Source organism: Mobula birostris, chromosome 2 (genome assembly GCF_030028105.1).
Source record: "Mobula birostris isolate sMobBir1 chromosome 2, sMobBir1.hap1, whole genome shotgun sequence".
Classification (NCBI taxonomy): Eukaryota; Metazoa; Chordata; class Chondrichthyes; order Myliobatiformes; family Myliobatidae; genus Mobula; species Mobula birostris.
The window spans coordinates 48905031-48920954 of record NC_092371.1 but is presented as its reverse complement, the minus strand read 5'-3'; the positions used below and the strand labels follow the sequence as shown (position 1 = coordinate 48920954).

At 38.2% G+C, this 15924-nt stretch overlaps 1 protein-coding gene across 2 annotated transcripts in view; it reads right to left on the bottom strand.

The window, feature by feature from the left end:
• Positions 1–15722, bottom strand: part of jph2 (junctophilin 2) — a 156179-nt gene extending 140457 nt beyond the window's left edge. For both annotated transcript variants that reach the window (XM_072240579.1, XM_072240587.1), the window contains exons 1-2: positions 15112–15722; positions 3189–3975 (exon numbers count right to left, since the gene is read on the bottom strand). In XM_072240579.1, coding sequence (XP_072096680.1) covers positions 3189–3975; positions 15112–15490 — 1166 coding nt within the window. In that variant the 5' untranslated portion in view covers positions 15491–15722. The remainder of the gene's footprint in view (positions 1–3188; positions 3976–15111) is intronic.
• Positions 15723–15924: the final 202 nt, after the last annotated feature.

The window sequence follows — 15924 nt, the reverse complement described above, 5'->3', positions numbered from 1 at the left end:
GAGCAAGTATGTCATCAAGAACATTATTTTCAAAGTGAGAAAGCTAAAGACTGTGCAGTAAGACTGTTTCAAGACTAGTCTCTGAGACTGTTCATTCTTTTGCCAAAGACATAATGAAATGGTCATTTGACTTTTTGTCTCAGTAGTTAAATCTGACATCTTATGGACGCTGGGTGTGAAGTGTTCTGCCTCTAGTTCATTTTGTATGCAATTAGTTTGTATGAATATCACTTCCTGCATGTAAGCTGCCTTTTACGCCATTTCCTGCGTGGTTTAATTTGGATTTCAACATATAGTATACACGGTAGAAAGACAATGATCTCCATCCACTCTTTATTTGCCCTCGTAACAGAAATATCTGTGAGTCTTAAGCTTTCTTAATATTGGTCAATAATTAGTAGATGTACTTTGAAGGAAGAATTATGTTTACTGTTCATCCCTATTAAGCTATTGTTGCTCCACAAGTTTACTCTAGTCCATGGATTAGATGTAGAATGTTGCATGTATGTATTACCTTGTTTAACGTTCATCGTGAGAATACTAGATAATATTAGTATCTTCAGGAATGCAACAATTCTGTATTAAATCCAATATGCGTTTTACTTAACTTTTTGCAGTTTCACAGTTTATCATTAAAAACCCTGAAGAAAGCTTTTAGTTCGGGTGATTTTTCAGAAGGTGTTTAACTCTCTGCTTAGCTTTGTACACAACACACTGTGAGGACTATAGACTATTCTTGTATAATAACCAAGTCTCAGGACTTTTGCATAAAACTGAGGTTCAATCACAGAACATATAAAAAGATCACATCCATAATCTAGTCTCTAATCATACAGTTCTTACTTTGTACATTCCATGCATGACATCAAGTTAGAAACAATTCATACGTAAAGATAATTATATTTACAGTATATAAGGCTATTATTGTACATACACATAATGGCTCCTACATTGAGCTTACATCAGCCTTTGTTATACAATAAAAATTTCATCATCCATCTGCACAATACATTCTTCTAGATTTGACATTGAATTCAATTTCAAATAAACAACAATTCCAGCCTTTGTATGCCACATTTCCAACATCTTCTGGTAATTTCAAATGCTACTTCTTTGCTTCCACTTACCATCTTCTAGACCTGCATTCCATAATTCATAAATGCATTTACCATCCTCCTTATTCAATTATGTCATCACTTTCCTCAATCATTCCTTTTCCCAGACACTAGTTCAGACATTTTTTTTGTTCTCTTCACTCCTCCCCTTTTCTTCTGCACCTCGAAACTCATGTTCTACTTTCTTCCTAGTTCTGAAGATCAACCAGAAATGTTAACACTGTTTCTATTTCCATCTAGGTGTCCAGCAAAATATTTCCAGAATTTTCTGTTTTATTTCAAAATTCTCCCTTTCAGAAAATTCTGTCTAAAGTTCAGATATTCAAGAAGACAGTTGAAAAAGACTGCTTACAATGACCCTATCTATACCTTCACACGAGAAAATCTGCAGATGCTGGAAATTCAAGCAACACACACAAAATTCTGGTGAACGCAGCAGGCCAGGCAGCATCTATAGGAAGAAGTACAGTCAACGTTTTGGGCCGAGACCCTTCATCAGGGCTAACTGAAAGAAGAGATAGTAAGAGATTTGAAATTGGGAGGGGGAGGGAGAGATCTGAAAATGATAGGAGAAGACAGGGAAAAGGGATACAAAGTCGAAGAAGGGAGAGGATCATGGGACAGGAGGCCTAGGGAGAAAGAAAGGGAGAGGGGAGCCCAGAGGAAGATGGAGAACAGGCAAGGAGTGATTGTGAGAGGGGCAGAGAGAGAAGAAAAAAACGGTGGAAATACAAAAAAAAAAGGGATGGGCTAAGAAGGGGAGGAGGGCCATTAACGGAAGTTAGAGAAATTATGTTCATGCCGTCAGGTTAGAGGCTACCCAGACAGAATATAAAGTGTTGTTCCTCCAACCTGAGTGTTGCTTCATCTTGACAGTAGAGGAGGCCATGGATTGACATATCAGAATGGGATTGAGACGTGGAATTAAAATGTGTGGCCACTGGGAGGTCCTGCTTTCTCTGGCGGACAGAGTGTAGGTGTTCAGCAAAACGGTCTCCCAGTCTGCATTGGGTCTCACCAATATATAGAAGGCCACACCTCTGTCCTCAGTGTCCTACCATTCACTGTGCAAGACATACCCTGGTTGGTCCTACCAAAGTGCAACCCCTTGCACTTATCTACATTAAATTTCATCTGGCATTTTTCAGCCCATTTTCCAGCTGATCCAGATTGTGCTGCAAGCCATGATAGTCAACCTCGCTGTCCATTACACCCCCATCTTGGTGTCACCTGCAAATCTGATGATTGAGTTAACCACATTATCATCTAGATCATTGATATAGATGACAAATAACAACAGACCCAGCACCGATCCCTGTGGTACTCCATCAGTCAGAGCAGGAACCGTCCACTATCATGCTCTGGCTTCTCCCAAAAAGCTACTGTCAAATCTAATTTACTACCTCATCTTGAATGCCGAGTGATTGAACCATCTTGACAACCTCCATGTGACCCCTTGTCGAATACCTTTCTAAAGTTCACGTAGACAACATCCACTACCTTGCCTTCAACATTCCTGGTAACTTCCTCAAAAAGTTCTACAAGATTGGTTAGACACAGCCTACCATTCACAAAGCCATGCTGACTATCCTTAATCAGTCTATGTCTATACTCATGTATCTGGTTCCTTAAAAAACCTTCCAATTAATTTGAAGCTTTTGCCATGAAGACAGTAAAAACTAAAGAGCATATGGCTTTCTGGATTTTTTTAATTAGCTTAAATTTATTTAGCATTCCTGATAAATGGGAATGTCAACACTTACAGGTTTTTTTTCACGTTACGCACCACTTTATTTTGAGTAATATTATCAACCCTTTACATCAGTGGATTCAAAACATAGCACAGAAATGAGAGAAAATCTTCATCCAAAAGTAGTTACACTTGTTTAATGAAATTGTTCATTACCAAATTCTCAGTTATGGATGACGATCGTGATACTCACATCCTAGATAAGAAATACCCTCAGTCACGAACATTCTGACACTTGAACTCTCTGTTCCAAACCACTCTAACAGGTGGAAGTGAATTTTCTCCCCTTCTCACGAATGACATAAGAACGTAGAAAAGCTTACCTGGACAGTGCAATTTCTGACTTCTGCCTGGCTATGGCTGCTGCCCTCTGTGCTCCTTCCATACTCCTCTCTACCTTTTCCCGCAGCTTGTTGGTCCTCAGGGGGATGAGGTGCTTCTTCTTGCCTTTGATCAGCACATTGTTCTTGTACTTGCCCTCCTCCTTACGGCCGTCTGGGAAGGTGGTGCAACCGTAGCCGTGCCGCAAGTTGTCGTGCCACTCGCCCTCGTACTTGAGGCCACTAGACCGCTCACTGACACCATAGCCCGACCGCTTGTCACTCTTCCATTCGCCCATGTAGCTCTCTGTGGTCGTGGCATCAATGTCAGCCTCGATAGGTGGGAAGTCATCGCCACCACCCTCGCCCAGGCTGATGGTGGAATTGGCATCACTGGCAGCGGAACTGAGGGCGGTTTCGCTCTTCAGGAAGCTCAGCTTACTCCTCTGGCTGGCCAGAGAGCTCTTGGACTCACTCTTTCTAAGCTTGCCAAGCAGCGAAGCCCGCCGGAACAACCCTTTCCTCTTGGGCTTTTGCTCAGCATCGCCAGCACTGTGGAGGCTGAGTGCGAAGCCGCCACGGGCTGGCCCTAGGGTGGCAGATGTGGCCGTGGCTAGCGAGTCGCCTGGAGGCTCATGTTGTAACACAGCGCCGTTGCTATGCTCACTGCGCAGTGAGGTGAGTGAGGTCCGCAGGGGCGAACGTATCATGGTGGCCATCCCAAATGGAACACTCTGGCGCACTCCATAACCATGCCGCATCCCTCCTGTGAACTGGCCTTGGTATGTACCTGGAAATACAACCACATGATAACAACACTAATTACTCAAAAGCTTCAACTATTGTCATTACACCATTTAAAGTCACTTGATCAGATAGTTGGTGTCCATGGATGACGCTACCAACTAACAAAAACAGATTTATCCTGCATTTTCCTCATTCTGTGCTCTTGCAATTTACCTGCCACTATTCTTTGGAACAACCAGAGGGATGAAATTTACTCTGGAAGTGCATTTCTTTAACAACTATAGTGGAATATCAAGACACACTCCTTACTGGTTTCCATTTTATTAAAGGATGTGTGCTTACTGCTGTAGGTGCAATACAGTGAACCAAGTTTTATAGTAAAAAGCCTGAGGATGCAATGTGGACATCCAGCATTTCCCCAGCTAAGTGACAGTACACAGCATCCTAGTACATTTATGAATGAATGCAAAATTTAAAGTTTGTTAGTTGACCTTTGCCGCCAATTTCTTGAAGCAGTGGGAACCAAAGCAACGAAAAAGATATCAGATCCATTTCAACTTTACTGCATTTAACTTAAGTCAAATATTTCAATTGCTTTAGTACTTGAAATTTTGTTTCATTTTAATATTTTAAAAATTTTACAAAAAATTCAAATCATTTTGATAGAAAGCTTGGCAAGCCAAACAACATGTTTTTATACCAGCTTTTTGACTGATAGTTTGATCCAAGGCTTTCCACGTGATATTTCAAAAAACATCATGAATTCTATTGTATCTTTGGGTCACACCACTGGGAATCTGGATTCCTTTTTTTTCAGCAAGCTTAAGATCCAAAATAAGAATTAGGGAAGTACATACATAAATCAGTGTGAAGTATAGGATGAAGGCCAACTTAAAAACTCTATTTAATAATGATAAAGGGGTTTGGCAAAGTAGATGTATTGATAATATTTCCATTTGGGAATACAAAACTAACTATCAGCTAAGGACAAGATGCCACTAAATTCAAGAGATTACTTTTCAATTGTGATGTGGAGCTTCTTTACTATTTAAGTTGATAATGCAAAGAACATAGATATATTCAAATGGAGAGAATCAGACATAGGAGCAGAATTAGGTCATTTGGCCCATCGAGTCTTCCCCACCATTAAATCATGTCTGATCATTTTTCCTCTCCTCAGCCACACTCCCTGACCTCCCTGTAAGCTTTGATGTTGTGTCTAATCAAGAACCTATTAAGCTCTGCCTTAAATACAACCGATGACCTGGCCTCCATAGCAGCCTGTGGTAACAAATTCCGCAAATTCACCATGCTCTGTCCATATCTGTTTTAAATGGATGCCCCTCTAGCCTGAGGCTGTACCCCTTGTCCTAGATTTCCGCACCATGGGAAACATCCTTTCTACATCTGTGCTGTCTAGGCCTTTCAACATTCAAAAGGTTTCAATAAGATGTCCCCTCCTTCTAAGTTCCAGCGAGTACAGATCCAGAGCCATCAAACATTCCTCATATGATAACCCTTTCATTCACAGAATCATCCTTGTGAACCTCTTCTGAATCCTCTCCAAAGCCAGCACATTTTTTCTTAGATGAGGAGCCCAAAACTGTTCACAATTCTCAAGGTGAGGCCTCACGAGTACCTGATCGTGTATTCTAAACCTCTTGAAATGAATGCTAGCATTGCATTTGCCTTCCTCACCACTGACTCAACCTGCAAGTTAATCTTTAGAATGTTTTGTACAAAGACTCCCAAATTCCTTCCCATCTCAGAGTTTTGGATTTTCTCCCCATTTAGAAAATAGTCTGCACATTTATTTTTTCTACCAAAGTGCATGACTATGCATTTTCCAACTTTGTATTTCATTTGCCACTTTCTTGCCCATTCTCCTAATCTGTCTAAATCCTTCTACAGCCTACCTGTTTCCTCAACACTACTTGCTTTTCCACCAATCCTTGTATCATCTGCAAACCTGGTAACAAAGCCATCTATTCCATCATCATTCTAAATCATTGACATACAGCATAAAAAGAAGCGGTCCTAATGCCAAACCCTGTGGAATACCACTAGTCACTGGCAGCCAACCAGAGAAAGATCCTTTTATCCCCACTCGCTGCCTCCTACCAATCAGCCAATGCTCTAACCATGCCAGTAACTTTCCTGTAATACCATGGGCTCTTAACTTGGTTAGCCGCTTTATGTGTGGCACCTTGTCAAAGCCCTTCTGAAAGTCCAAATATACAACATCCATTGCATCCCCTTTATTTATTCTACTTGTATTCTCCTCAAAGAATTCCAACAGGTTATTCAGGCAAGATTTTCCCTCAAGGATTAGGCAAGATTATTAAGGAAATAAGAGAGAAAAACAGTTTATGGTGATAGGATGAGGTAATTCATGTGATTAACATCAACATTTACTTGGACTAGTTGGGTAAAAGTCTATTTTAAGTTCCTGTACAATAATTTTCATATAATCTAGAGTTTAGTCCTTATTGTAATTTATATGCTATTAAATTTACTTAACATTATATATTAACTTAGCTGAATCAAACCATGCAAAGTTACTTTAAAGGGAAATGAATAAATAGGGTGGAGAAAAATTGAAAAATGAATAAATCAGAATCACATAATTCAGGAACCATATTATTATTTTAAAGCCTAATAGGATTCATCATTTATTGTTTTTGAATTTATAAAAGTAGAAACAGATTTTTGCATGAAATACAATTCAGCAACTGGAAAAAATTAAAAATTAAAAATGTTGAGAGCATTCAGCAGATTCATCAGTACAATGCATTGTGAAACAGAAGTAATGTTTCAGAATGAGGAAAGTGAGAAAAGAAGCAGGATGAGGGAATGAACAGTAGAGAGAGGCAGCAAACAAAAGATGTGAAGGTAACATCATTTTTTAAAAAACAATCTGAGACATTTAGAATTTTTAAAAAAACTTGAAATGGAAGAATACAGCTGCATCTGTGATGTAAGAAGGAAAAAAAAATGGGAGGTTACCTGAAAATGTTAACTTCAGTATAAGTTTCAAGGGCTGCAGTGTACCCCCCAGAAAAAAAATTAGTGTTTTTTACAAGTGTATAATAGCTAAAATAGATCAGAGCAGGAATGGAGCACAGAATTAAAGTGATATGCAACTGAAAGCTCTGGGTCAACATTTCAAACAAAAAATTGGAGATATTCTATGAGGTGGTCACCCAATCTGTTTTTATTTTTATCCAGCTTACATTTTAAACCAAAAATACAATATATTAAACTGGAAAAAAAAACAACTGAATTGCTGTGACATCCAGAGGTTGGGAGGGGAAGTGATAAATGCACAGGTGCTGGATCCCCTGTGATAGTATGTGCATATACCTTGAGAAGGGGACTGAATCAGGGAGTTATAGAGAGAATGTTCTTGAAATGCTGAAAATGAAAGATGGTAGAATCTTATCAGAAGTGGCTGAAGTTATGGAGAATGATCCATTGAATATGGAGGTTTGTCCAATGGAAGATGAAAGTGAGGGAAATCCTATCTTTTCCCTGCTGGAACGACGAACTAGAGGAGATCAGAAATATCCTAATACATTGAGTCATCATCTGTAAACAGTATTATCCCTAATTCAAATTTCTAAAATTGGTCAATCTTCTCAAAGTAAAGCACATAGATGTCCCCAGATTTATCAGAGTCAGATGGTCTATCATATCTAATAAGACTTCTGTTATTTGGTATATGTTCTTTCTGCCAGCAGTTTAAAATTGTAAGCAGTTAGAGCAGGTTTTAAAAAAAGTATACAAGTTCCTAACTCGTAAATGCATTCATTTCCACATGACCTGAGTGGGGTTAAAATAGTGACCAATGATTCATTTGCTATTCCCAATATTTCCCAATTTAACCTTTACATTATGTTCAGTCATCCATGAAGTAGAAACAAGAACATTCTATGGACTTTTACAAGTAAGGAACCATCCGAAATATTTCAAAGCAAATACTGTGACTTTTAATTTGGAAGTTAGTGGCAAATGATGAGCTGTTCAGTACAAGGTTAATAATAGTTATACAATTGCAAAGTGTGAAATATTAAAATTTAAAATAGTCCACTTGAGAAAGGAATGAAGGCGGTCGGTGATAAATCATGAACAATGATAATAACTTTTATTTATGGAAAATCATGTGACAACATTTCATATAACAACACAGCTCAAGTTTAGATGTTCATGATTTAAAAGCAAAAAAAAAATAAAAACAGAAGATGCTAGAATACTTGGCAAGACAGACTGCAGCTCTGAAAACAAGGACATTAAATGTTTCATGTCTAGCCTTTCATCGGGAATGGGAAGTACTGCGTGAGAAACCAAGTGCATTCAAGAGAAGGGGAAGGAACAAGAGGTTTGTTTGCAATAAGGTAGAAATTATGAGAATCTGGGTGGCACAGTGAAAGATACTGTCAGAGAGAAGGTAATGAAAGTTTATTAGTCATAGTTGAATTGTTGTTTAGAGGAAACTTAAGTACAGGGAGGCAAAAGGAAAAAAATGCTGAAGCCAATATACAGCACAGCTAGAAATCTGAAGTGGAAGTGGCTACTGGAAATATTCAGCAGCTCAGATGGTAGCTATGGACAAAGAAAAACTGAACTTGTATTAGATGTTCATGTTGTTTATGGGAGTTTAAAATTATTTTATAATTCAATGGGAATTGATAGTGTCACAATAACAAACCTTGATGTCTGCTCATGTCTTAGAGTCAACAAGGATTTTTACAACAAGATTAGCTTGAGGAAAAAGACTTGGTGTCACAGAAGCTTAGAGAAAAGATCCAAGCCTACCTACATAGAAAAATGCTCTGAAGGACAGGCAGTACTTCAGAATTCATATGCTACACTCCTTTCATATTAAATTATTTTCATGTTATGAAATTGAATATTAGCTGCTGACAGGATGTTGAGAAATACCGCTCAGGAAAAAAAAAATGCCCCACTCGCTTAATTGGAGATCAGAGATTAACCTGTTTCACATAGTATATTGCATGTCAAGAATCCTGAGCTAAACCTCTATGCATAAGAGAATACAAACTTCTGAAGGTGTTTACATACTCTATTATAGCATGTTTACTTTGACACAAATTTAAATTTAAATTAGAACTAATATTTAAATTAAAATATGATCTATAACATCTCTTCAGCGTGGTTTAATCTAACCTAAAACTAAAACTGTTTAAGAATAATACAAGTTGCAAGATGGAATGGCGCAAGCAATAGAAAGGAAAACAACTATCTATTTACAAGGCAGTTTTAATAATCTCCAGACATCCCAAAGTACTTTACAATTACTCTAAGGTGTATTGTATAGAAGTGCAAGAACCAATCTACTCAAAGCAAAATTCTAAGATAATATTGACCAGATAATTTTTCATGAACAAGGTGAAATCTGCAGATGCTGGAAATCCAAGCAACACATACAAAATGCTGGAGAAACTCAGCAGGCCAGGCAGCATCTATGGAAAAATCTTGCCGAAGGGTCTCAGCCCAAAACATCGACTGTACTCTTTTCTATAGATGCTGCTTAGCCTGCTGAGTTCCTCCAGCATTTTGTGTGAGTCGACCAGGTAATTTATAGTGCTTTTGATTTAAATATAAATATTGTCCAGTATAAATGGACACTTATTTTTTGTGCACAATTGATGTAGCATTAGATCTATAATCCGCAGGTGATTAAAGACCAATCTAAGAGACTGCAATTTCAACATGTGCCAATCTAAACTATGCACTAAAATTTTTAGATAAGGACTTGAGACTACTATTTTCCAACTCAGATCCGTGTAGGGGCAGCAACTATTCAGTATATTTATAAATTATTTTATGATGTGATAGAAAGTAGCATATCCCAAGTTTGTTGATAACACAAAGATGGTGGTCTTGTAAGCATTGATGGAAGCCTTGAATAAGAGAAGAAACTAACAAGCTACTGTGCCAAGTGTCCTGATATCCTCGTGATATCCAAAAGGGTAGAACAGGGTATTTTACAAATGGTGAACAGTTAAAGGTAGTGGAGATTCAGAGACTTGCTGTTCATGTACTGAGATCAATAAATGCCATAGACAGATACAGAGAACAATTAAGAATCCTAGTCTTTATATCTAGAAGACTGGAGTACAAAGAGGAAAAATGATAATTAGACCATATCTTAGGAAGGAAATACAAGTTTGAGCAGTGTCAATTTGCCTAAATAATTGATCTTCAAAGTTCAATTCATAGGAAAAATTATACAAACCAGCTGTATTCCCAGGAAATTAGCTGATTAGGGGATAATACATTTTTAAAGTATTACTAAGTACTAGGTGAGATTGGAAACATTTCTACTGTCAGCAGGTAATACAAATTAGGAACTCTGACCAACAGTAAACAAGGTATAGTTAGTGGATAATTTAAATCTGAGAATGTTAGATTTTTCATATGAGAGATGTTGAGGGATATTGGGGAAATGTAGGCATGTGGTGTAAAGACACAGATTAACTATGATCACAATGAGCATGTGTGAGGGTCTAAATTTTGCATCTTTATATTCCACATTCTAGAGGCCAGGGTATTATCCATAATGAAGGCTGACAGTTGATTGGTTTTAATACACTTGAGAATACTGTATAAGCAAAAATAAAGATCAGGTCTTCTCCATGATGCTGTAGTAGGAAAACCATACCATGAATTGATTATATTACCACCAATGAGACATGCTTATTTAATGCTTGATTGCCTTGATTTTGTATTACCAGCAGTACATAATACATTAGGGATATTATTAACAACTACTTAATAGATAATGAATAGAATTTGTTACTTCTGTGATGTTAGTTATGAAGTGTGAAAACTAAACATCTGGATTGGGATTCTAATTCATCTGATACATTATTCATTGTGGTTTTCAGATTAAGTTGTGAATTTTCAGAATGAAGATTTTTGATATATTGTTGAAATGAAAATGGACGTGTCATCCAGCATCTGCTGAACTGGTTCAGATTACCAAAATTGTCCCCTTCTATAACCAAGCACTTACACTGACATTTCAAAATCTTATATTATATTTGAAGTAGCTTGAGGAATCATTCATTGCAATATTTTCAGTCTTACTATAACATAAATTAGTAATTTCTTTCAAAGACAATCATTTACTGCAGTATAACACTGTATTGCAGTTGGAGTTGATGCAGTGTGGTTTAGATAGTTACTATGGAAACTGGCCAACACCTCTAGCAGTATCACTGTTTAGTGCACACAGTACACAATGGCAAATTTGTTACATAAGTTGGATTATTTAACAAACTTAGATGCATTGATTAGCTATTACAATCACATGAAAGCAAATGTTTATGCATTCATAACTAACAGGAAAAATATTTACAGATTCAATTACTGTGATTTGTTAATGGGGAAAATATAATTTCAGTTAACTACTTTAATTAATATCTGATTCTCAATATGTAAATTCAGATTGAGATTGCCAGCTATTTAATAAACTCTGATGCTCACTATTTGTTATTTCCTTGATGCCAGGTCTAAATTATAAATCCAAATTACAAACATTACCTCTAATATGTTTTATTTGAAATGTTGGTTAGAGAATAATTTGGTCAAAAAAATAAATCAAGGTAGCTACATTAGAATTTATTTCATAATGATCCACTTCAAATCATTACTGTATCTGATTACTATTGTGCATTAGTTTCTAGGATTTGTATTCATCTTGCAAGCTGTCGATGATGACTTTAAGAAATAACTCAAGTTCTAAGTAAGAGTATCAACTGTAATTTTCCCCTTTTCACCAACTGTATAATTTCAGAAGATTAAAATTATTGATATATAATTAACCACTGAAAAATACAGATGTATTTATGTACCATCTTTAAGCATGCAAAGCCTAGGCGGTTACGTCAAAAGGTCAAGATCCAAGAGGAAACAATTATTTAATATACAAATAGCAAGCTAGAGACTTGGCAAGAAGACAGTCCACTGTAGCTGCATTAAAACTCCTATTAGGGTAATAACTTTTCTGATTAGGACAAGAAAGTCAGTAGAGAATGAAGGATTAAGATGAATTGTGTTTTTCTTCTACCATAACACTGTTTAATAATTTTGATGTACTTTGAGACTGCTTCTTGCTGAAAAAAATATTAAACATTTAGTCAATCCATTCAATTTATAGATGAAGAGAAGAGATCCTTCAGGTATTGCAGGAGAATAGCCAAAGCATAACTCCTCATAAAAGAAAATTACTCACAGATAATCTGGCTGCTTCATATTTAAATAACTGTGTATTGCATACATGGACTATAGAAAACATTTGACAACGTGAACTTTGGAGAGAAAATTAAGAAAAATGGAACAGGAAGGAAAATCGGAGGAAATAAACAGATTTTTGTAATGATTTATAGTGAGGAATCAAATCTCACAAGATTAAGTTATGGGCCAATTATTTTGACTGTAAACATAATGTCCTGGATACATAATGTCTTGTTATAATTTGCCTATAAGACCATAAGACATAGGAGCAGAATTAGGCCATTCAGCCCATTGGGTCTGCTCCATCATTCTATCATGGCTGATCCCAGATCCCACTCAACACCATACAGCTGCCCTCACCATATCCTTTGATGTCCTGATCAATCATGAAACAATCAACTTCCACTTTAACTATACCCATGGGCTTGACCTCCACTGCAGACTGTGGCAGAGCATTCCTCAGATTTACTACTCTCTGGATAAAAAAATTCCTCTTTACTGTTCTAAAGGGTCACCTCTCAATTTTGAGGCTGTGCCCTCTAGTTCTGGAAACCCCCACTGTAAGAAACATCCTCTCCACATCCTCTCCTATCTAGTCCTTTCAACATTCTGTAGGTTTCAATGAGATCCCTTTGCATTCTTCTAAATTCCAGTGAGCACAGGCCCAAAGCTGCAAAACACTGTTCATATGTTAACCCCTTCGTTCCCAGAATCATCCTCATGAGCCTCTTCTGAACTCTTTCTAATGACAATACATCCCTTCTGAAATGGATCCTTTCTGGGGCCCAAAACTGTTGACAATACCCCAAGTATAAAGTATAAAGTGTGGCCTGACTAGTGTCTTATAAAGCTTCAGCATTATCTCCTTGTTTTTATGTTCTGTTCCCCTTGAAATAAATGCCAATGTTGCATTTGTCTTCTTTAACATAGACTCAACCTGTAAATTAACTTTCTGGGAGTCTTGAACAAGGACTCCCAAGTCCTTCTGCACCTCTAATGTTTGAACCTTCTCCCCATTTAGATAATAGTCCACCCTATTGTTCCTTCTACCAAAATGCACTATCATATATTTCCCAGCACTGTATTCCATCTGCCATTTTTTACTCATTCTTCCAATCTGTCTAAGCCCTGCTGCAGTCGCATTGCTTCCTCAACCCAACCTACCCCTCCACCTATCTCCCATTAATTTTACCATTGTAGGGATACCGATATGTATTTGGAAAACTAAAGGATACAATGAAAGGATATTGATAATATGGTGAAAGGCTAAAAAGTGGCAATTGGAATTCTGTAGTACTAAGCGTGAATGATGCATTTTGGAAAATATATGACAGTGGTTAAACTATATACATGCCTTATAGACAAACAGAGAGCTTTTGCAAAGAACTTTCAAAACTGTTTCCCAGGTTGAAAAGGAAGTTGACAAAGATATATTATAGTTGGTAATAAAAGAGAAAATATTTATGTTAAGAGAAAATTTTCAACCTGACTGAAATATCAGTAAGATTATAGTAAGACTTGAGCAAGGCACTTAACCACACGTTGCTCTGCAATGACACCGGTGCCAAGCTGTATGGGTCCTAATGCCCTTCCCTTGGACAACATTGGCGGCGTGGAGAGGGGAGACTTGCAGCATGGGCAACTGCTGGTCTTCCATACAACCTTGCCCAGGCCTGTGCCCTGGAAACCTTCCAAGGCACAAATCCATGGTCTCACGAGAGTAACGGATGCCTATATAGTTGGAATACTGTTGAGCTCTATATTGTGTTTCATATGTTGAGGTTTTAGAAAGAATATATCACAGATTTACAACTCTGTTTTGTGGTTTTAAGAGAAAATATGTATGAAATAAGGATTGAAGCAGAGGAGGAGTTAAGAGCTGGGATAGATTAGCCAATGATCATATTGAATGGCAGGGCAGGCTTGGGTCAGTGGTGGTCTAGTCCTGCTCCTATTTTCTTGTGTTCTCATATATTTGCCATCAGGAAGGTTAAATGCTGACAAAGGATGGGTCAAATTGCCTATTTTCCTTTTAATCCTGCCAAGAAGAAATATGAAATTGAATAAACAGTCAACATTTCAGGCTGAGACCTTTCAAGTTCTGATGAAGGGTCTCAGGCCGAAAAGCTGGCTGTTTATTCCCGTCCATTGATGCTGCCTGACCTTCTGAGTTCCTCCAGCATCTTGTACTCAAGATTTCCCACAGTTACAGAATCTCTTGTGTTTAGAAATATGAAGTACAAGTATTGTATCTGTAAGGTGGGTACTTTTCTTGTTTACTCTTCATCATTTTCATAAATATCTGAATTAAGTGGATGATAAATCTACACCTGTTGATAGGTTTCATCTTTCTTTAAGGGCAAATCACACTGGCTGCCTAAAAATCAAACCAGAGATTAAGAATCAACAAGTGACAGGAATTAATTTTCCCCCAGATAATTCCCATTTCCTCAACTATGTTATAGACCATACAAAAATGTTATCTTTTTAAATGTTGATTTCTAGATAACTTAACAATGCGGCAATGAGTAAGTAGCAATAACCTATTGGGTCTGTTAATTTGTTGAAAAGTATTTAGTTTACATTCAGTGCTGAACTCGTGTTACGTGTTGATAGCGTTACCATAGCAACCGGGCAAGAAATCACAAATACCGTTGACTGGAGGCCAGCAAGCAATTCAAAAGAAAATGTCTGATCCCAAAGGAAGGGAGAAATAAAACGATTTAATATATAAAAAAGAAATAAACATTCAAACGGGAGTGCTCCGAATACAGAGCAACACGTACTTAAGGATAACAGAACCGAATATAGACGTGTTACACGAGTGATAGATGTGTTGCCTCTTTTAACGTTAACTGGAATTTGATAGAATTGGAGCCGGGTGACACATATTAAGGGGATGGGGAGTTGATTTTACCTCCATCCGCGTACTTCTCGGTACCGTAGCCGTCCTGGAGGCCGTTGTTCCAGGTGCCCTCGTACCTGGCCCCGCTCGCCTGGCTCTGCCTGACCCCGTACCTGCCTTTGAAACCGTGTGTCCACTCGCCTTTGTAAACCCAACGCCCCTTAGTTTCCAAGCCCAGGCCGTGCCTTTTGCCCTGAGACCAATAACCCTCGTAGGTATTGCCGCTGGGCCAGGTGTACACGCCGACCACCTCGAAGCCGTAGTTCCAGGAGCCCGAGTACTCGCCCTGGCCCTTGGGGCCGGTGCAGATGCCGTGGCCGTGCGCTTTGCCGCCTTCCCATCCTCCACAATACGCCCCACCATCGTCGAAATCAAATCTTCCTCCACTCATGCATGAAACGGATGCCGCCCGCCGCCAGCAGCAAAGAATCAGAAAGGGGTTACTCTATGTATATAAGGAAAGGAATCTCGATCGAACTGATGAATGTTCAGTTCTGAAGGTTGGAGAGATGGGGACGAGGGCTCCGTGCACCTGGTAGCCGAGAGTGCGGCGCCTCTCCCCACCGAACAACCAGACGTCATTGGGGGAACGGGAGGCAGCTGAGTGGCTGACCCCACTTCTCCATCTCGGCATACAACCGGAATGTTATAACATACCTAACAAGGCTATCAGATCACACTCGGTTCCAAAAATAAAACCCAATCAACAATCTCCGCAAACGCTTTTTTTAAAACATTACCAGCAGCACCGTAAGAGACTGGATTAATATTTCAAACAGCGAGTTTACAGTGCAAAAATTGTAATTCTATTTACTTATAAAAACA